Source organism: Kogia breviceps, chromosome 19 (assembly GCF_026419965.1).
Source record: "Kogia breviceps isolate mKogBre1 chromosome 19, mKogBre1 haplotype 1, whole genome shotgun sequence".
NCBI lineage: Eukaryota > Metazoa > Chordata > Mammalia > Artiodactyla > Physeteridae > Kogia > Kogia breviceps.
Genome location: NC_081328.1, coordinates 25,938,529 through 25,961,351, shown reverse-complemented (window position 1 = coordinate 25,961,351; position 22,823 = coordinate 25,938,529). Strand labels below are relative to the sequence as shown.

At 41.7% G+C, this 22,823-nt stretch overlaps 1 protein-coding gene and 1 non-coding gene across 2 annotated transcripts in view; both read left to right on the top strand.

The window, feature by feature from the left end:
- ANKFN1 (ankyrin repeat and fibronectin type III domain containing 1) overlaps positions 1-20,460 on the top strand; it is a 442,590-nt gene extending 422,130 nt beyond the window's left edge. Inside the window, exons 19-20 of the mRNA XM_059048917.2 lie at positions 5,180-5,393; positions 19,658-20,460. Of these exons, the coding sequence (XP_058904900.1) occupies positions 5,180-5,393; positions 19,658-20,460 (1,017 nt within the window). The remainder of the gene's footprint in view (positions 1-5,179; positions 5,394-19,657) is intronic.
- On the top strand, positions 19,166-19,272 carry LOC131747192 (U6 spliceosomal RNA). The gene has a single exon (XR_009332819.1). It is a non-coding gene; the product is annotated as a U6 spliceosomal RNA (small nuclear RNA).
- Positions 20,461-22,823: the final 2,363 nt, after the last annotated feature.

Genomic DNA, 22,823 nt, shown 5'->3' with positions numbered 1-22,823 from the left:
AACAGAAAAGGCAGAGAGAGCAGAAAAATCGTATCTGGGGAATGATGAGTAGTCAAGATGAGCTGGGGCATAAACTGAGTAAAGGGCAGTAGTGAGAAATTAGGTAAAAATGAAAGTAGCGATGAGATCAGATCACACACGGGCTTTATTAAAGGCCATGGGAAGGTATTTGTACTTGATTCTGCAGGCAATAGGGACCTGGCCAAAGTTGTGGAGAAAGTCAGTTATAGGATCTCACAGATGTTTAGGACATATTCAAGCAGGGGAGGACATCCCTCCCATTCGCATTGGCATGGCCACACGGGTTGTTTATAGTAAGTACTCATTCTCATTGGCTACTAAATAATTTACATATCATTCCTAGATTTAAGGAGAAGTAGACGAAAGGCAGGGAAACCAGATACGAAGCTACTGCGACCCTCCAGGCAAGTAATGAGGACCTAAGATGAGGAAATGCTGTGAGCTTTGGGCAAATAAAGGTCTCTAAATCTCAATCTCCCCATCTGTGAAACAGGGATGATGATAATAATAGTACCAGCTCTCGGTGTCACTGAGAGAATTCAACAAGATAATGCGTGTAAAGCATTCACTAAAGTGCCTGCACATAATAAGTATGCAATAAATTATACATTCATTCATTTATTAATTAATAAGAAGGGAAAATGCTTTAAAACATGATATGCAAGATTGTGGGTTTATTAAGTACTCAGGAAGAAGATCTTGTAATATGCTTGCAAAGTGTGAGCAGACAAATCCTATCCTACTTCTCTCATCCTAAATGAGATATTTTAGGTGACCTCTTAGACTAAAGAAAACAAACCTTTCAAGAACTTACTTGCTTTCTTGACCTGAGAGTGTAGTATTTAAAAACTCAAAACATTTACATCACTTACTTTATTTCCAGTAAAAGTAGAACATTGACAGGGGGAAGGGGTGGGAAAGGAAGAGTGAAGCATGAGGAGAATATGAAAGATTGGCTTATCTTTTGAACCCAATGTAAGGAAGAGTGGAACAGAGCAAGAAGAAGAATGACTAGAAGACAATTAGCAGACATTTTTAGTCCTGAATCTTCTACTGACAAACCTTGGAGTACTGGACAATGCATTTGATCCAGGGGCCTCAATTTCCACATATATAAAATAAAAGAATTGGACTAGATGCCTTCTTAAGCACCTAGTTGGCTCTAACATTTCATGACTCCTTTAACAACCATAAATATTTTTAGAGAAGCACTTCTCTACTCATACCTTAAGTTTTATTTCTGCTTTATTCCACTTAAGGCTCCCCTGAATCCACTATGTCCAAACACAAGAAAGCTGACTTTCTTCAGGCTGTCACAGTCTCAAACGACTCCAAGAGTTTCTGGCTCCATTCTTACTTCCAGCTGACTATCCTCACTCCTCTTTTTCACCTAGTCTAGGGCTCCACTGCCTTTTTCTCTTTCCCTTTCATCACACCATTAAGTGGGATGGATAAAGGCAGGCCAGGCCAGGAATTCTTTAAAGTTCTAGCCTGCTCTGGTCTCCCAAAGCAGGCAACTTGAGAGCGGCCTCTACATACTCTCCAGCCAGCCAGGTAAATGTAGACTTGGATAAAAGCCAATTCCCAACGGGTTCAAAAAAAGCACTTCTTGGCCAGGCTAAAAGCAGACCATCTCCTTGCACCCACAGCCCTCAGTGGACTGCCTTGCTCCATCCAACATGGATAACTTCAGTGACTAAAGTTAATGCAATAGCACCTCTCCCCTTATCTATACTGGGCTTCTCAACCTCTCTTGCTCAGAATGAAAACCAGCTGCAGCCATTCACCCACTGGCATTCACAGCTCAGCTCACCACACACCATAATCTGCAGAGGCAAGTGCCAGCTGTGAGAGCATTTGTATGATTCCAGATCTAAGACAGCGTTGAAGGCACTACACAAACCAAACATTGTAAACAGCAAGGGAGTCTGTGTAAATACAGTAAGGAAAAGAAGCCAAGGAGTGCAGCCAGAAAGGGGAAGGGCTAGGCCAGGGGAGGTGTAGAAAATCACAGATAAGGTATACAGCCTTTATAGACAACACATGAAGCAGAAATGTCAAAGTGTTGAGACTTGGCACTTGGCATATTCTGAGCTGCGAAAGCCTAAAGGGCAATTAGGCTATAATTTACACACTGTAATGCTTCAAATGCTCCGAAGCTGTAATAGAAACACAGCTCATTAAATATAGCCAATCTATCATCCCCTCAAGCACCTTGTAACTGTGCTGTGAGGAAACCAATCACCTTCACATTTAAATAAAAATATTATCTTGCCTGAGTACAGAGAAAGGGGTGTAATTTGGGGGATGAAAACCAAAATTTTTAAAGGGCAGGGTGAGAAATGGATGCAAAACTTTTAACCAACAGACCTACTAAGTTCATGGTCTTTCTTTTTAAAAAACGTGTCAGCAAGTCTTTAGAAGCTGAATTTGGACATTAAAATCAGGGGGATTATGCTGTCAGTTATTTTTAGATCAATGGTATAAGGTAAAAATGGGTGAAAATTGTACTTCTTTTAGAGCTACTTGGCTAAGTCCGTTCAACTCAGTCCATAGGCTTCCCTGTACCTATGTTTTTGATTTTTCTTCAGTTAATACCTCTTCACTTCGGCACTGAGAAAAATTAAGAAATAACCATTGTTTCTACACATAATTTTTTAAATTTCTACACTAACTCTCACTATCCATCCTCAGCAATAAGGCTAAAGCAATCTATCCAAAGAGAACAAGTAGATTTTAATAACTGGATTCATTTCCTAGGGCTGCTGTAATAAATTACCACAAACGGGGTAGCTTAAGACAACAGAAATTTATTCTCTCACACTTCTGGAGCCCAGAAATCTAAAATCAAGCTGTTGGCAGGGTCACACTCCCTTTGGAGAGTGGGAGAATCTGTTCTCTGCTTCCGCAAGCTTCTGGTGGCTGTTGGCATTCCTTGACTTGTGGCCACCTCACTTCAATCTCTGCTTCTGTGGTCACACTGCCTCCTTCTCTTCTGTCTGCCACATCTCCCTCTGCTTCATTCTCATACGAATGTCTTTATGAGGACATTTGTCATTGGAATAAGGCCCACCCAGATAATCCAGGATAAACTCCTCCTGTCAAAAGCCTTAACTTAATCACATCTTTCGCCATACAAGGTAATATTTACTCTTTTATCATATAAGGTAATACAAATTCCAGGGATTAGGACGTGAACATGTATTTCGGGAGGCCACATTCCGTCCACTACAGTAATCATGACTGTCATTGTAACAACTGAAAACTTTATAACAATGTACAGCTTACAAGGTGCACTCATCTGCATCATCTTACTTAATCCTCATAATAACTCTGTTCGAGGGCAGAGATCTAAAGAATTAGATAACCATTCATTCATACCTTCATTCGCTGAATAATCAATTACTGAGTACCTATTCTTTGCACAGCCAACAGTTAAAGGTACAAAAGCACAGTACCTTCCCTTGGCAGGACGTCTAAAAGTTGTCCATAGTCATGCAGTGTCTTAAACTTTGAGATGAGAATATGCTGCATGAGGTAGGATCAATAAAAGCTAAGAAAGCAATGATCCTATTAAGAAAATCTGTCCAAGTCTTGACTTGGACTTCCATTTTAGCTTTACCCCCTGAACTTCAGATTTCTCTCTTTACATTGTTCAGAGCCTCCTCATGGGCCTGCCACTGCTGAACCTTCAGGCCAACTCATTGCCTTAACAAAGCCTGAAGCTCAGTTTCATGCTTTCATCACAGAACATGACTAGAAAGCAAGGGAAAATGGCTACCAACAATGCAGTGCCGTTCACTAGTTCACTCAAGCTAGCCTGTCACTCTGAACACCACAGACTATCACAATTGCAGACTCTGTGTTTGTTGGGAGCACCAGGTTTGTGGATTCTTTAAAGAGTATTCTTTAAGTACACATTAAGGCCCTAAAAAGGAATTTTGAAAATAAAATAGAACATTGGATACTCCCTTCTACAATCAGAGAGACCTTAACCTTGCAGTATTCATACAATGAACACTTTCTACCTGGAAACTGAGTGACACCAACTTTCCAAAGGCTCTTCAAAAATAAATCATAAAATGTCAGAGCTGGAAGGGAACTCAGACATCATTCGGTAAACCTCTTCCTTTTACAGTTGAGTAAATGGGTCCGAAGTTAACGGCTTGCTCAAAGCACCCAGTGAAATTAGATGCAAAGCCTATCACAAGCTCCAGGGTCCCATGAAAAAATGTCATTAACAACCTCCTTGGAGAGAGTCAGAATAACCAGAAAGTTTATGGACAGTGTCTATTAAGATTTGGGGGAACATCTGTCATCTACAGAGATAGACACAAAAATATGAATGACTTTTACAACTGAATAACAACTATTATACTTTATAAGGAAAATGTTAAAATCACTTTGGTAACCCAGAAATCAAATGGGCTACTCTGAAATTACAAGGATGTTTAAATTACTTAGGAAGAATATGCTGCTTAAGCTGTTTTGTACTTTAGAAGCACTTATATGTAAGAAAGTAAGTTTAATATAGGAAAGTTATTTCTATTAAAATAGGTCCAAGAATCTCTGCTTATTCCAGTAACGCTTTGTCCTTCTAGTTCACATAGAACTAAAACTACATTCCTTTCTTCACCTGTTCTGAAATTCAGACTTCATCATATGCCTTCCCCATAATATCCTAATGAGGAATATTTCATTACATGCTGAGAATTAATAACACTTCATATGTATGAGAAATGTACCCTGCAGTTTTACAAAGGACCTTCAAATAAATCATTTCACCCAGTCATCACAGGAGTCCTGTGAGGTATAAAAGGGGAAATGTCTTGTCCACATTTCACAAATAAGGCAACTGAGGCTGGAAAAGGTCAAGTGATTCGCCAAAGGTTGTTACAGAACCAGTAAGTTGTGGATCCCAGCTGGAATCCAGGTCTTCCACTATCTGCACTAAATGAAATAGCCTCTCAGGTAAAAACATGCAAGACACAAGAGATCATAAAGAGGTTTTTTCTGGTTTAGCAAACCTATGTTGAAAATATTTTACCCTTGCTCAAAACCAATACTGTGGAAAATGTATCATCCTGGACTCTCAGGGAAACTTAAACCTTTTTAAACCTGTTTGATAATTAATGTCTTTTACCATTTTATCCCAAAGCAAATAGATGAAGTTTGGCGTGAAATGAGGTGGATCATGGATGCTCTACATTACGCAAGATACAAACAACCAGTTTCTGGCTTATCCATCACTAAGCTGATAGACCCCTCAGATGAGCAGAACCTAAAGAAGATCAATTCTACATCATCACATATAGACTGTCTTCCATCACCCTCCCCATCCCCAGAGATGCAGAGAAGAAAGGCAGTGAGTGGTAAGCAATAAGATCTAAAGTTCTATATTTCAGTCACCTGATTCTTGGTCCTATCTCCACTGATGAGGTTCTTTTGCGCTAAGTCATTAGTTCCAGCAAGCAGTAGGAAACACTGCTCAGTGGTAGGAGTCTAGAAGCACAGAGGAAACAAAATCAGAATGGGGAGGGGTAGGAAGCTAGGGCAATGACCTGAGATCACCTCCATTGAGGGGTGGGGAAGATTCAGTCCAGCTCTAGTCCGAGCCTCCAAGATACAAAAGGAATTTAATCAAAACCAGGTAATAAAGAGAACAGGCCCAGCCTCCAGTAAATAGGGAGGGACAGACAGGAATGAGGCAGGAAGTAGGTCGTAGCCTGGGTAAAGTTCATGGCAAACTTCCCACCCACATGGCACCGATATCCTGGGGTGAGAGTTGGGAAAGAAGAAACCGTGGATACACTAGAACCCTGAGCCTGAGGCCAAATAAGTAGACCGGTCTCATCACGGATACAACAATCAGGAGACAACTTACAGACAAGCTAGAGGAGAGGCCTAGCAAGTCACCTCCACTCTTGGGAATTAAATTGGAGTTTACATAGCAAATGCTAACTGCAAAAACATAGCTGAGTTAATACAAACTTCTACAAAACACCCTTATGCTTATAAACAGAGAGAAAGCATACTAGTCACAGACAATATAATGCTCTTGCCTAGAACATGTTAAAACTAGTGCCATTTTTCTAGTTGATTAAACTAATGGTATTCAAAGCATCTTTCCTGATTCTGTAGCTTATAAAAGCTCAAATTTTATAAGCTTTACAATGATAATAATTGATATTTTTAATAAACAGTTCTGAAATGTGAACTTGTCCCATAGGGGGCAGCATGGCGTAGCAGAAAGAGCTTGGGCTCAGAAATCAAAGACCTGGATTCAAATTCCAGCTATTTTTTTGCTAGCTATATGCGCTGGAACAGATTACTACATGTAAGTCTCAATTTCTGCATATGTAAAATGAGAATAATAATATATACACCTTGAAAAGTTATTTGTGAATAAGACAATCTATGTCAGAGGTGCGTGGCACATAGTAGACAATAAATTGTAAGTATAGTATTTAATGTTATTCTTATCACAGAAAACTTCAGTGGGGACATGAACCTTTTCTATAAGTAAGGTTATGTACATTTTTAAAACATCAATGTCTGAAAATCAAAACTTGGCTACTGCAAGAACTTGGGGGACAGCTAATTTACATTACCAAAGGATTCTATGATTTAACAAAGAATTCAACAAAATAATTAAGTAGATTTTTATAGATTCCCAGTGGGCTGGGGATACAAATAAAATACCTTCCCTGCCAGAAGCTAATCTAACAGGGGAGACATACATTAACGAACAATTTCATACTAACTGCATGGGTGCTATAATGAGGACATGCATAGGGTGCTACAGAGTCTAATGAAAGTGTTAACCAGGAAATCATAAGATCAAAGAGAGCTTCCTGGAAGAGGTGACAAAATCAAGTACTGAAAGATAAGTAGGAGTTGAGCTGAGAAAGAGGAAAGCGTTATAGGAAGAGGAAGCAGAATGTGCAACTGTGTTGTAGTTCAGGGAACGGCAAGCAGTCTGGCTGCACTCAGGATCTAAGGACATTGCCTTTTTTTTTTTTTTCATTTAAAAAAACATTTATTGGTTACCCACTATGTTCCAGGCACTCTTCAAGGTAACAGGGATATAATGATAAACAAAGCAAAGTCTGTGCTCCCACAGAGCTGACATGAAAATATAAACAAGATCATTTCAAATAGTGAATATTCCTATGCATACTACAAAACAGCAATCAAGGTGGGTCGGGAGAGTGCTGAATCCACTAGGATGATCAGCAGAGACCTATCTGTGAAGGTTACATTCGAACCAGCCACCAAAAAAGGATCCAGTTATACAAAGATCTGGAGTTGGAATATTCCAAGCAACAAAACAGCAAAAGGCCCTGAGGTGGGTGAGGGGTGGAAAGAAAGCCAAAGTACTGGAGCAGAGTGAACAAAGGGGCTAGTGGTAAGAGAGGGGGTACAGAGAAAGGCAAGGGCCAGATCAGGCAGTGCATGGTAAGAAGTTGGAATTTTATTCTACTTGTGATGGAAAGCCACTGAAAACTTTTAAGCAAGGACTGATACAATCTGCATTTTCTTTAGAATCCAATCTGTGTGTTGCTTGAAGAGACCAATGTTGGAAGCAGGAGATCAATTAGGAAGCTTATTAACAGAGGAGACAGTGCCTCAGGACATTATGATGCTATTTACCAAAAACAGGTTAGACAGGAGAAGAAACAAGCTTGAGCGAATGGGCATGTTGAATTTAGGTTAGCTTTGGGACATCCCAAGCAAAAAGAAACATTCAAAAAAAACAAAACAAAACAGGATGTATGGAGTCTGAAGCTCAGAAAAGAGAAATGGACTAATAATATAGATTTAATAATTGTTGACATATGAATGATGAAGCTATGAAAATGCTTGATATTTCCTAAAGAGAGCAGGCAGAGTAAGAGAGGAGACTATGGAAGGATCCCGGTGGAATGGAACAGCGAGACTTCTTAAACTAAGAAGTAACAACCAGAGGAAGAAGATAAAATCAAGAGAGTAGTGTCACAGAACTTAAAAGATATCAAATGATGGTAAAAGGTTCAATAAAACTGAAAAGCTTCTGCTTTTTTGTTTTATTTTTTTGTTTTCAACAAGGAAGTCCTCAGTAACCTTGATGACAGCAGTTTATGAAGGAAAAGAGATAGAAACCGAATAGAAGTAGATCCGGGAGTAAATGAGATCAGCAAGGATACACTCTTCACAATCTTGGCTGTGAAAGAGAAGGAGGGAGGGCAGCAGCTGGAGAGGTATAGGCTTGAAAGGGCATTTTTTAAAGGCAGGATAGATATACCCCCTCTGTTGTTCCCCAATTCACATAATTCTACAAACAACTCTTCAATTCTACTTCCACTTCACAGCCCTTGTCTGCCCTCTCTACTCACAGAACTTTCCCAGTGTTTAATCTTCTCTTGGCCACAGGGTCCTAAGTGGGTCCCCCCTGGCTGTATGAGGGTGGCCTCTCCTGTGCCACATAAGTGCCAAATTCTCACGTTGGCCAGATGACGGGTTACACACACTCCCTGCTGGGAAGATCTGGCCAATTACGCTCGGATTTTATTATTAACTTAAAATGTGAGCGATCATCATTGTTTCTTAAAATATAACTCTCTCTTGGGTCCATTTGTTTCTCTGAAGCCAAGATTCCATGGGCTGTGAAACACAAAGACGTGGAGGGCAGCAAATGAAAAATGGAACCCAGTCACAGGGAAACTGTTGAGAACTGGGAGAAACGTTTAGCACTGCATCCCCTCACAAAAGCAAAAGCATTTCCGAGCAATGAAATCTGCTCCTGCATACTCTGTCCTCTCCACTAGTGTGACTGTTTTTAATTGTTTGGAAACCATTTATGAAGAGGAAAAAATCCAGTTTAGAGGTATATCCCCATTGGCTGCTCAGAAGGCAAAGTCTGCAACACAATTCCATTCTGTGTGAGTAGGGGTCACTTAATTTCTGAGAGGCCTGCTGGAAATACAAAGCCTATCACAAGCCTAGACTCTGGTACCAGCCCAAGATTCTGTTTTCAGGCTGTTGAGCACTTTGGATTTGTCTGTGTGTGTATGTGGCTGGACAAACAGGGTGGGAGAACAGTGGAACTCTTTAACTTACTTCCCATTTCTGTGTGGTTTTCAAACACAAAGTAGAACTCCTCTGAGTCAATTAAAATTAAGCATCTCCCAAGGACCCAAGGAGGAAAGTTGGCTCCTAGAAAAGGCAGTGCAAGGCAGGGGTGGAATGATTGGTCCATCACATGGGTATTTTCTCTCCCACTCCTTTTCTGTGGGTATAGTAGTCACAGGCAGCAGCAATGTTTTTGTTCCGATACCGTTATTACTCCTAGTGGCATGGGTGAGGCAACAGCGGGGAGGGGGGCATTGTTTCCTTCAGATGTATGTGAAGATTATCCTGATCTTCCAAATGTAAATCTTCCTGGTAAGCTTTTCCCAGATGATGTTAAGATTAAGAACACTATGGCATAAACTAAACAGATAAAAGAAAAAAAATATCAACAGGAATCTGAAGATAGGAAATTAGAAGGTGAACAAGCCCCTGAGGTTCTACCCAAGGCCAGAGGAGAGAGTTATTAAAATTTTTTGTTTCTAAATTATTTAAATTCTACTCAAACATAGTAGAAACAGATTCAGTGAAGCACATACACAAAAAGTAGCAGTTTGGACAGTGATACATTAAAAATGTGAAGATAGATTTTTAGGGCAAGTACTACTTATTATTCCTTTCTTTCCATCCTGCCATACCCCCTGCCTTTAAGAGAAAAGCAATAGCTTTAAATCAATTATTCTTTCCTGCAATGTCATCTCCCCATAAAGCCCTCAAAATCCACATCAATTCTCCTCTGCTGTTGTTGGCCTGATCCACAGAGACCAGGAGTTGCAACACCCATTACAATGGCAAGAAAGCCAAGCTTCCTAAGCCAGCTCTAATACTATGGGCAGAACTTCCATCAAACGGCTCTTGGGTCAACCAGAGGGGAAATGCAAGGTTCTACCAGTGCTGGCCTGCCCAGTGGGCCCTCTGAGGGAAATTGAGGAGCACAACCAGGTTTATTAAAATAACAACTGGGCAAGGCGCCTACAAGGCTTAATGGAGCATATGGCCTGGATCTGGGGGTGGAAGCTGCACTTTGCATTGTTTTCCAGGAAGGGAGCGAGTGGCAGTGGCCTAAACCCCTGGAAACTCTCCTCAGTGCCCTGGCTGGCATCCTGGAGATTTTCCCAGCTTGTTCTGGGAGGGGTACCCCACTCTAAGCAATCGGTTCCACTAAGTCCTATAATAAGTAATACAACCACCATGGAAGTCAAATATTTAGATTCCCACTAGAGCAGTGTTTCCAAAGTGTAAGTCTTTGAACCTACAAGATAATATTTACCACTCCATACTCAAGCCCTTTTTCATCTCCTTCCTGGGTTACTACAGTTATAACTAGCTCTTCTCTTGATTTATCTCCTGTCTCCCTTGCTCCTGGGAGCTAGAGTAAAGAATTCACATCATTTACAAATTCAGTGCTCAATCTAGGATGAGAAATACAGTACTGGACTAACACAAGATACCTTTCAAGAGATTATTGTTCTCCTTTATTACTAAACACCATTCTCACAGCAAAATCCTGAAGTTTTTCTGATTACTGGTTTGTACTTTAATGAGTCACCTCTTGATATGCTTCATAGTTATTCTCTATTTAAAAGTGGAAAGAGTACTTCCCTGGTGGTGCAGTGGTTAAGAATCCGCCTGCCAATGAAGAGGACACAGGTTCAAACCCTGGTCCGGGAAGATCCCACATGCCGCGGAGCAACTAAGCCCGTGCGCCACAACTACTGAGCCTGCACTCTAGAGTCCACGTGCCACAACTACTGAGCCCCCGTGCCACAACTACTGAAGCCCACGCACCTAGAGCCCATGCTCTGCAACAAGAGAAGCCACCGCAACAAAGCGTAGCCCCCACTCGCTGCAACTAGAGAAAGCCCGCGCACAGCAACGAAGGCCCAATGCAGCCAATAAGTAAATAAATAAATGAATGAATGAATAAATAAAAATTTGTTTAATAAAAATAAAAGTGGAAAGGATTTCAATAATATTAACACCTTCTGTTTGTAAGGCACTTAAAGTATTTTTAACAAATTTAATCCTCCTAGCACCAATGGGAGATAGGTAACATAATTACCAACATGCTACAGATGAAGGGGCTAAGTTCAGAGGGGCTAAGTGATTTGCTCAAGATCATACACACAGTAAGGAACAAGACAGGACTTCAGCCCAGGATTGTCTAGTTTTAAGATAATTGTTCTTTCTGCTACAACTGGGTTGACTCAAGTCAAGTACCACCAAATATAAAGCAAAATGAAAAAAATAAAATAAAGCAAAATGATTCAGGTGATTGTTTTCAGACATTTCTATGGCAGATTAAGTAAATTAGATCTTTTCAGGCTGCTTTCAGTATTGTTTTAAAGAGGCAATCAAATCTCTTTGCTCTTTAAGCTCTCAGATTTCAATATTCGTTTCAGTTTCAGTTCAACCCAGCATTCTTTACTGAGAGCCTTGTATGTACCAGATACAGCACAAGAGGCTAATAATACAGTGATGATTAATTCACACTCTAGTCCTCATGGTCTGTTCGTATGTCCATGCTCAGATCGGATGATCTGGGAAATAGAGGATTTGCATGTCCCTTTGCTTGAATCACTCCTTAGCCCATTCCTTCACTGACTGGCTTCTTCAACATTTACTAAGCAGAGATGTACAAGACATAGTGCATGCCCTCTAGAGTTCACAGTTAATGAGGGAGATAAAAATACAAGTGAATAATTTATAATAAACCTTGATAAATGCAGTAACGGAGATATAAATAAAATGCTTTATGAGCCAAGAGAACTGAGCAACTAACTCCACCTGGGAAAATCAGCACAGGCTCTTCCTGAGAGACTGAGTCTTAAAATATGATGCTCCACTGAAATATTAGAATGTCAGCCCTTTAAAGCATACCTTCATATACTCCTTATTCCCCTACAACCAACAAATGCTCACTATTTGTACGCTGAGAGGTCAAAGTGAAAACCGTTCTTATAGAGCATTTGACCTGATTATGGGCTAGAAAGAGGAAAAAAGTGACACAAACTCCTCAGCAGTTGCTTCTAGATATATCATTTTTACTATCAGACTTCTAGTGGGTTAAATGGTCGCCACTAAAAAGACAGGTTCGTGTCCTAACCCTCAGAACCTGCAAATGTGACCTTATGTGGAAAGAGTCTTCACAGATATAATTCAGGGTCCTGAAATAAGATCATCCTGGATTACCCAGGTGAGCCCCAAATCCAATGACAAGTGTCCTTATAAGACACAGACGAGAGTTCATGTGAAGACAGAAGCCGAGATTGGAGTGATGCAGCCCAAGGAATGCCAACAGCCACCAGAAGCTGTAAGAGGCAAGAAAGTATTCTCCCCTAGAGCCTCCAGAGGGAGTGCAACCCTGCTGACACCTTAACTTCAGACTTTCTCTGCTTCCAAAGCTGTGAGAGAATAAATTTCTGTTGTTTTCAGCCATGAGTGGGTGGTAATTTGTTACAATAGCCACAGGAATCTAATACAAGACCTAACGTGTTTCTCTCACTAAGAGCTTAATATAGCTATGTGTGGGGGGCCACGCAAAGTGAATCAGATGAACCAGGTCCCAGCCCTCAGAAAGCTTCCACAGAAAGCCGTGGGAATTCTAAGGTAAATGGCAGTAGAGCAGGTCTTTGGAGTGAGACAAATCTGCGTGTAGGCTCCTCTTCTACCACTTATCAGCTTATATGAGTTGGAAATTTTAATAAGCCTGGACTTCAGTATTCTTATCTGCAGAATGGGAACTGGTTTAAAAATTAAGTAAGATAAAGCACCTAGAGCACTTTTAGCATGATGGCTGGCCCACAGTAAGTACTAAGTAGATAGCGAGTATTGTTATTACTATTGTGGATGCAAATGAATAGTACATATGGATAGCTGAATAGACAACAGTGATCAGATAGAGAACAAAGTTCAACTAAAGTCAATTTTCAATTAATTGCATGGATCTTATTTCCAGCCCAATTTCAAATCTTCAGTTAACCTCTCTTTCTATGACCGCTATGGCACCTACCACCGCCATCATCAAAAACAGCCAACAGGGGCTTCCCTGGTGGCGCAGTGGTTGAGAGTCCGCCTGCCGATGCAGGGGATACGGGTTCGTGCCCCGGTCCGGGAGGATCCCACATGCCGCGGAGCGGCTGGGCCCGTGAGCCATGGCCTCTGAGCCTGCGCATCCGGAGCCTGTGCCCCGCAACGGGAGAGGCCACAGCAGTGAGAGGCCCGCGTACCACAAAAAAAAAAAAAAAAAAAAAAAACCAGCCAACAGTTCTGACACCCTATGACTTGCAGTTCCCAATTTTTCCCACTAAAGATAGAGAAAAGTACTGTCTCAAATTTGTTTTAAGAATTTCAAAGTCATTCAGCCCAAGCCTTTATCCAGTTCTCCCCTTTTAACTTGAAGAGCTGTCTGTCTTCTTCCCTAACCAGGAGTCCTTACATCTTTTTCACTAAAGACCAATGACAGCACTTGTGCTCCCAAGTGATCACCCTGCCTTGTTATTTCCATCAACGAACTACTGGTATCTTCAACAGTTCCCTTTCCAACAGTTCCTTCCTCTCTACTCACAAACATCTTCCCTCAACTTTGCTACCCTACCACATTCCCATTCCATCCCTCCAGGATGCTTTGGCCAACTGCTTAAGTTCAACCTGTCCCAAATTAAATTTACCATCTCTTCCACTGCCCAACCCTGTTGCAATTAAACTCCTCCAGTTTAATGCTACTCCTATCTCCCAGGCACCAAGGCCTGAAACCTACTAGTCAGTTCAGGGCCTTTGCACTTCCTTCTCCAAGTCGTCTGGAAGACTGCTCTCTAAAATGTTCACATAGCTGGTTCCTTCTGATCACTGAGGTCTCATCTAGACTCCTGAGACTCCTCCCCTGGCTACCTTATTAAAAGAACCTCCCTCCCAAGTCACTCTCTAGCTGAAGTCCAGTTTCATTTTATTCATAGAACTTTACGCTCTTTGAAATTAATCTTATGCATATTCTTACTGTCTAATCCTCCCTCTGTGAGCTGCTTGAAAGCAGAGACCATGTCTGTCTATCACAAAATAGTTGCTCAGTAAACATCTTTGAATGAATGATCTTCCTGGACTTCTCTTTTCTTCCACATAACCACCACTTTTGCTCAGCCCCACAACCTAAAAAAGGTAAATATTTAAAGGAAACATAGCTTGGACAACAGCCTCCCAGCTGGCCTCCCTGCTGTTTCCTCCTGATCCAGTTCTTCTTACATCCTACCTGCTACATAATTATCCTAAATCACAGCTCTCACCTTGTCAATCACTTCTTCAAAATTCTCTGATAATTACCCACTGGTGACAAAATTAGGTACAAACTCCTTATCTAGGCATTCACTGCTCTCCTCTGGCTCCACCCTACCTTTTAAAAAAATTAAATAACCTCTTTTAACCATTTATTTAAAATAATTATAAGAACAGCAGGTTGCAAAGAGATGTACAGGAATTCCCATGTTCTCTTCCCCCAGCCTCTCCCCAGTGTTCACATCTTACACAGTTCTTATATCAATACAATATCAGAACCAAGAACCTGGTATAATGCACAGTTTATCCAGATTTCACCAGTTATACATACACTTGTGCATGTGTGTATGTATGTGTGTGTGTGTGCACATGTACATAAGCATGCAGGCTCTCTTGTATGTAATCTGTCAGGCTCTGTGTAATTTGTCACATGTGCAGCCTTGGGTAATCACCACCATAGTCAAGATACTCAATTGTACCGTCACCACAAAACTTCCTCTATTACCCCTTTATAGTCTTATAGCCACCCCTCCCCGCATCCTTGCCCCTGGCTAGTACGAATCTGTACTTCACCTCTATAATTATTTCATGAATGTCACATAAATGGAACCTTCATTTGTATTGATGAGTATTATTCCATTGTATGGATGTTATCATGCATCCACTGAAGGATATTTGGGTAGTTTCCAGTTTGGAGCTAATACCAATAAAACTGCTATGAACATTCATATAGAAGTTCCTGCATGAAAATAAACTTTATTTTTCTAGGATAAACTCCCAAGAGTGAAACTGCTGGCATCTTACTTTTGTAGCCTCATTTTCCCAAAGTTCCATTCCTGTTCCCATATTATAGTCAAACAGAACTACTTGTATTGTTTCATTTTCCTCCCTGGTTTCTAAGCCCCTCATCAACATCTGCATATTTACTATTAAAAACTGCCTCAAAACACTTTTTGAAAGTGACGAAATAAATTAATATAGATAGAAATAGAGATGAATGAATGGAGAGAAAAAATAGAGATGATGGAGTACTTTATCAATCCTGTCCCAATAAAATGTGATCTCCTTCCTATAAACCTGCATCTTATTTGCTAAACTTCTTTTATAAAAGGTATGTTCTTCCACAGTCTCATAGATGCATATATGCCCCCACCTCCATTAAAACAGTAAAATCCCTGAAGCAGATCCTTTGCTATTAATTTTATATTCAGTCAGCCACCAAACACAGTGTTTCTGTTAGAGCAGCAGCTGAAGCAAAACAAAATCTTCCTTGTTGAATAAATGGATGAATTAAATATCTTTGCCCTAAGAGGGCTCTGGTCCAACCAGGAAACCAGGATGTTATATTTGCATTTAAAAAGATAACTAATAATACAAGTCTATACAGGCTAAGTGCCAAAGGATAATTGAAGGAAAAACTACTTCAGCAGTGCAGACCAGTGGGCAATCCTTTCTGGGACAGTTGGGGGATGCTTCCTGAAGAAGGCTTTGTGTGAGGGGACCCCTGAACAGATGAGTAGAAACCCCCAAAATTAAAAAGGGAGTCCTTTTTGATAGCCATTATTTAAAGAACAACATAAGGGTTGATCTCATTCTTTGTAGCTGCTGGATAACATTCCATAGTATGGATGTGCCCAAATTTTTAAACCATTCTCCTAATAGTAAAGATTTAGGCTTGTATCAGTTAGGATTAAGTCTGGATCCTTGTTACAGAAAACCCCAATAAGGGTATCATTAACACAAGATATTTTATTTCGCTCTTATGTGAAAGAAGCTCAGAGGTAGACAATTCAGTGACAGTATGTGGACTCCATGGTCTTCAGATACCATGCCCCCTTTTTTCAGCTTCACCATCCTAGCACATGGCTTCCTTTTCCAAGGGTGCCTTGTGAGCCCAGACAACACATCTTGTTACAGGCAACTGGAAAGAAAGAGGAACATCAAAATGGCCTATCTCCCAGCTAAGCCAGCTTCGCTAATGCAGCCTTCCAAAAGTTTCATACCATACTTTCAGTTCTATCTCACTGGCCAGAATTTAGTTATGCGACCATGCCTAGCTGCAAAGGAAGCTGAAAAAAACGTGGTCTTTTACATGAATGCACTGCTGTCTCAAACAAAATTTAAGATTTTGTAACTAAAAAAGGATAATGGATATTGGGTAGCAGCCAGCAGCGAGAAAACAAAACTGAAATCTTGCCCTGCCAGTGAGTAATCAATGTCATCTTCTACAGTCAGGAAAAAGAAAAAAGGAAAAGAAACACTTCATACCCTGACCCTGAAATAAACAAACAAGCAAAAAATATATATATTACATCTGGTTCTAGTCCCTAAAATAGAAGAAACCTTAATCCCATTTGTGTAAATTACTGACTCCCTAAAAAAAAATTTTTTTTCCCTGAAGTTTACAGTATTCTTATGATAATCATACTGATTTTCCACCGTGCACGACTAACTATAACCTTGTAACCCTGTGGGTTTTTACGTTAAATACCTGTTGTATTTTTTCATCAGCAAGCCAGCACTGAATTTGGACTCCCTTGCAGAACTTTGCCAAGTAAAGTATTTTTCTTTTCTTAAAGTATTTTTCTTTTCTTAATGCTTCTGTGTCTCTAAGTCTTCCTTTCACAGTAGTCTCAGCCACAAGATTATTTCTAGTTTTATAAATCATGTTACAGTGAACAATTTGTAAATGCCTCCATGTACACATAGTGACAATTTCTCAAACACAGATATCTGAAAAAGGACTTGCTGGGACAAATGATATGCACATTTTAAAAATATTCTACCAAGCTGCTATCCAAAGAGCCAGACCAGGGCTTCCCTGGTGGCGCAGTGGTTGAGAATCCGCCTGCCGATGCAGGGGATACGGGTTCGTGCCCCGGTACGGGAAGATCCCACATGCCGCGGAGCGGCTGGGCCCGTGAGCCATGGCCGCTGAGCCTGCGCGTCCGGAGCCTGTGCCCCGCAACGGGAGAGGCCACAACAGTGAGAGGCCCGCGTACCACAAAAAAAAAAAAAAAAAAAAAAAAAAAAAAACAAAGAGCCAGACCAGTTTCTATTCCCACCACCATTATACGAGGGTCCCTGATTTCCCACACATCACCAATACAAGAGATTCTTATTTTTATTTTCAGCAGATCTGATGGGCAAAAAAATGCCTTGTTTTTGCTTCAACTTGCATTTCCCAAATTACTACCTAATTAGTGATTATAGTCTACCTAGGTTGAATATCTTTATTATGCTTATTGGCCATTTGTATTAATTATTCTTTGAATTGTTGGTTATCTTCTACCGTTTGGATTGTCTTCTTACTGATTTACAGCAGATCTATATATATCCTGTATATTAATCTTTTGTTATACACATTATTATTATTTTCTTCCAATCTACCACTTACCTTTTCACTTTGTTTATGTGATCATTTGTTTTACAAAGTATTAAACTTTGATGTAGTCAAATTTATCAGTCACTTCTTTTCTGACTTCTGGGGTTTTGTCTTGCTTAGAAAGACCTTCCTACCCAAAATTACAAACATATTGTCGTCTAATACTTGTAGAGTTTGCTTGTTATATTTAAACTACATGGAATTTATTTTTATATTTGAGATGAGGCAGGACTTTCTCTAATATTTTACTAAAGGGATAACCAATTGTCCCAACACTATATACTGAATAATCTATTCACTTCCCTACTTTGAAATGCTATCTTTACCACATGTTCAACTATCACACTGAATTAAGACTGCTCCTGGACTTTATATTTCTGTTCTACAGATCCATCTGTCCATCTGTACACCAATACTACAAAGTTTTAATTACCAAAGCTCTATAATATGTTTTGATACCTCATATATCAGGCTTCTCCCTACTGTACCTTACAAAAAAAAAAAAGTTAGCTATTCTCACAAATTTTCTTTTCCAGATACATTTAAAAATCAATTTTCTAAATTCCATTTAAAACCCCTATGGAGGGGACTTCCCTGGTGGCACAGTAGATAACACTCCGTGTTCTCAATGCAGGAGGCCCGGGTTTGAGCCCTAGTCAGGGAACTAGATCCCACATGTATGCCACAACTAAGAGTGTGCATGCCACAACTAAGGAGCCCACCTGCCACAACTAAGACCCCGTGCAACCAAATAAATAAATACTAAAAAAAAAAAAAAAAATCCTATGGAGATTTTTGAATGGGATTGCCTCGAGATTAGAGATTTCTTTTTCTTTTTAAGAGGACTTTCATGTTTTCAAAATTAGCATATATTTACCAAGTACCTATTATGGACTGAGTTCTGTGGGAAATTCAAAGGATTTTAAGGCAGTCTTTGCCCTACAGAAATGTACAACCTGATTGGGAAAAAGATATAAACAACTAGTGCACTAAATGACAAATATCTACAGAACTAACTTGTGGCTCAGTATGATTAGTGCAGTATGCCCTTTGAGGCTGATTTTCACCTCTGATTTTACTTATGTTTTGTTTTTTTCTTTGGCCTTAATTTGTTTTAAACACCTGACAACGTGTAAGTATTTATATATATAAACCATCTATTTTTTTTTACAGTCACCCTAAGTAAGAAGTTCTACTGTCATCCCCATTTTGCAGATAAAAAAACTGAAGCTCAGAGAAGTTAAGTAACTTTCCCAAGATCACAGAGCAATCTGGAGGACAACTAGGATTTGAAACCAGGTTTCCCTGACTTCCGCCACCATAGTGCCTCCTCTCCTTCCTTCCCCCTTTTAAGTTCCTGCTACTTTATCAAATGTAAAAATTGTGCTCGCTTCGGCAGCACATATACTAAAACTGGAATGATACAGAGAAGATTAGCATGGCCCCTGCGCAAGGATGACACGCAAATTCGTGAAGAGTTCCATATTTAAAAAAAAAAAAAGTAAAAATCATCTCTGAAATAAAACTAGGGAACAAATAAATGAATGACATCCAGCTTTGTTTCCTGTTTCATCCTCTCTCCACAAGCCCACTGAATAGGAAAATAGGATGTGGGGAAGGAGGGCATGTTCCCCTCTGCTGCTGCAAAGGGTGGCTGGTCCTGTCCGAGTTCCTCTCCTTCCTTTCCCTTTTAGCTAAGAACAGGGCCCCTTGTTCAAAAATTATAAAAATGTCAAGAAATGAGAGCAGACCACTAAACGAAGAGCAAGCCCTTCTAGGCACAGAGGAGGGATGGGGGAGAGCCTCAATGACAGGACCCTCCTTGAGCCCTGGCTAGGAGTTTCTCTTGTTTCTAACAGCAGTCTGCCTTTTCAGATTCACAGCCCTGCTCTGACGAAGAAGGCTGCTCCGAAGTCTTCCTCCCCACTGACAGCGACTACGACTCCAGTGACGCCCTGAGCCCCCGAGACCTGGACCTGGTCTACCTGTCATCGCACGACATCGCCCAGCAGGCCCGAAGCGGCCTGAGCGGAAGCGCCCCCGACGTCCTGCAGGTGCACGAGACGAAGCCTCCGTCGTGGCCGCGCCAAGACGCCCAGGGCCGCAGCCCGGGGCCCGAGGCCGACCACTCATGCACCGAGCTCCTGCACAGCCTGACCCTCACAGGCCCCACGCCCAAGAACCACGCCAAAGTAGCACCGGGCACGCGGCCGCCGCTGGGCTTCCTGGGAAAGCGGAAGCTGGCCAAGCCCCCGCACTACGGCGGCTTCAGCCGCCACTACCGTTGGCTGCGCATGCACAGCGAGACGCAGACGCAGTCGCTGTCGCTGTCCGAGGGCGTGTACACGCAGCAGCTGTCCCGGGCCTGCGGCCTGGCCCAGGAACCCGGGGAAGCTGAGCGGCTGCCACCTGCCCAAGAAGGGCCGCAGGGCCTGGCTCTGGCCCACGCTGCCAGCCTCCCGGAGGAGCAGAAGGGCAGCCTCCAGGATCCAAGGGGTGCGGTGCGCCGCATCTACGTGGAGCCCTACCCCGCGGCCCTGGTGGACACCAAGCCTTGGGAAGCCTTGAGCCCGCCCGCCGGAGGACCCTCGGGTCTGCCCAGCCTCACGGGCCCGGAGATGAGCCCAGAGGGCCCGACCCCCTCCCCTGTGTCAGAAATAGTCAGCAGCATGCTTTAGGGAGGCCCACGACTGGCTGTCCGCAGTTCCACTGCACGTCCCTGCATTTTCCATCACCCTACCCCCAGGCTGCCCCCACCCCACTGTGTCCCCACCCATTTTTAAATGGTTTGAATGTTAAAAACCCAAAGGTTACAGGTTCAAGGTCCTCTTTTTTAGAGTTGGAGTGGAGGTGAGAGTCGCCAGTGTCATTCCCAGTTCAGCCTATAAAGGGCATAGAAAAGCTGTTGTGTCAACATGAAGTCCTGGACACAACGGTTCAAACATGCCATCCTATTGGTGGCACCTGTGGCGGAGGTAGGACAACCCAAAGAGCCACCCTCAATTCTGCAGCTGACTATGTAATCTGACTCCTGAGCTTAGGCTCTTTCATGCATTTGTGATTGACAGGGAGGAGTTCTACAGATGAACATAAGATTAGCATTGTTTTTCCCTCCATCCCAAACCTTTAGGAAAGTTTGGGGAAAGAAGCCCAGTTTGTGTCTCTAGGGAATAGGGTCAGTGGACTTGTCCTGGGTTCCCCATCAGCTAAACCAAGTCGTTCCAAAGTACAGCGTTCTCAGCAGCTCACCAAATCCAATTTATCGGTCAGCACTGATCTAGTTCAGAAGGCCTTGGACAGGCCTTTTCTTCACTTAGTGCTGTGTGGAAACCTCCAGAAACAAACGTAGAGGAGACTTCTCTTCTAGCTCTGTCTTGCAAAGATAGAATAGGGCGGGAAGCAGCCCTTCCTGTACACTCAGCTCCCATTCAGGCATGGAAATGGGCCGTGTATTATTCCAGGGTGCAGGGAGATGGCTGAGTTAAGTGAAAGCCTGGATTATACACAAGATAAGGGGAGGGAGAGAGACATGTGCAAAATTGTGTTTCCTTTCCAATCCTAAAATAAGTAAAGCCGTGTTGGGGGCTGTGTCTCTGAGAATGATAATGGATCTGCTGCAGATTCTTAGGTGATAGATTTGTAACTGAACAAGCAAGTGCCCTTCAGATGTGGCCAGGCAGGGATGGAGTTTTCTCAGTGACACAGGCACATTTCCTCTCCCCCACGTAACAGGTCATGGGACAGACCGTCCAGAGCTTCGGTTGCTGCCTTCCCCTTTTCAATCCACCCTTCCAAAGTCAGTTTTGCCCCTAGATCAGTTGGCCCACTGGGCTCAGGGAAAATCTTTCCTTAGAAGGCCTTGCCAGTGGTTCCAAGGCTATGCTCAAAGACACCCGAAAATCTTGCTTCGGTCTCACTGCCTCCCACCTGGCTTTCTCACAAAGGAGAAACCAAATCAAAGAGCAATCACACTGCATATTCAGAACAGGCATGAGCCTTCTCTCCTTTCCTGGAGCCAAGACCCATTCAGTTCACTGATATTCTAAATGGTCCTTTTCTGCTTCACAGGCATTTGGGTTAAATATTGCTCTTTATGGCCCTACCTCTGTCCTCACAGTTATACAAGTCCTCCTCATGGGAGTTCACACAAAGTCCCCTGTTCACAGTGTTATTCCGATTCCTTCCATTTTTAAAACATTTGATTTAAACATAAATAATTACCCTGGTGGAAAGGTACAGATTTGGCCCATGGCCTATGGTCATTAGAAAACTAAAGCCCAGAGCTCAGTTTTTATTTTTTTAAGAGATTTTATACTCAATAACTGACACCCACCCCCCGACACCCCCATCCCGGCCGAAGAATCTTGATCAGAATCACTGCAGCTCCTTTTCCATGCCTGGGAAGATTTTAAGATGCAATTTTCTTCTGTTTTGAGTGAATTCTATATGTATGGAGTGTTAGAACTAGAAGAGAACCTAAAATTAGTCTAAGTCGTTGCATTCACAGATGAAGCAGTTAAGGCCCAGAGAGATTAAGTGACTTACTCAAGGTCACAGAGCTGGTTTAGTCTCAGAGTTTGGGTCAGAATCCAGAACCATTCCCTTTATAGCAGACTGTCCCAGTGGGAATTGGTACACACCTAGTCAACTTTTTATTTTCTATAGGCTGCTTACCTAGTTTACAGGTAATTCCAAATTCAAATCCTTCTCTCAACCTTTACCTGACAGATTTCCAATATCACACAGCTCTCTGTTGTCAGAAATTACAAATTTCATATACTAGATATCTAAGCTAATTAATTATAATTAATTTAAAACCTAATCAGGAGAAATGCATTTAAAATTGCTTACCATACGACTCCCATTTAAAAACAAAAATAACCGAGTCATCTCCACCCAGTTTCTTACTTCTAATTATAAGACAGGTTATATATATATTGAATGAGTTTGTGAGATGGGATGCTGAAATTGCCAAGGACTCAGAAACCAAGTGATTCCCTGATCATGACCTTTCTGGTGGCAAGGAAGGAAGTCTCTGACT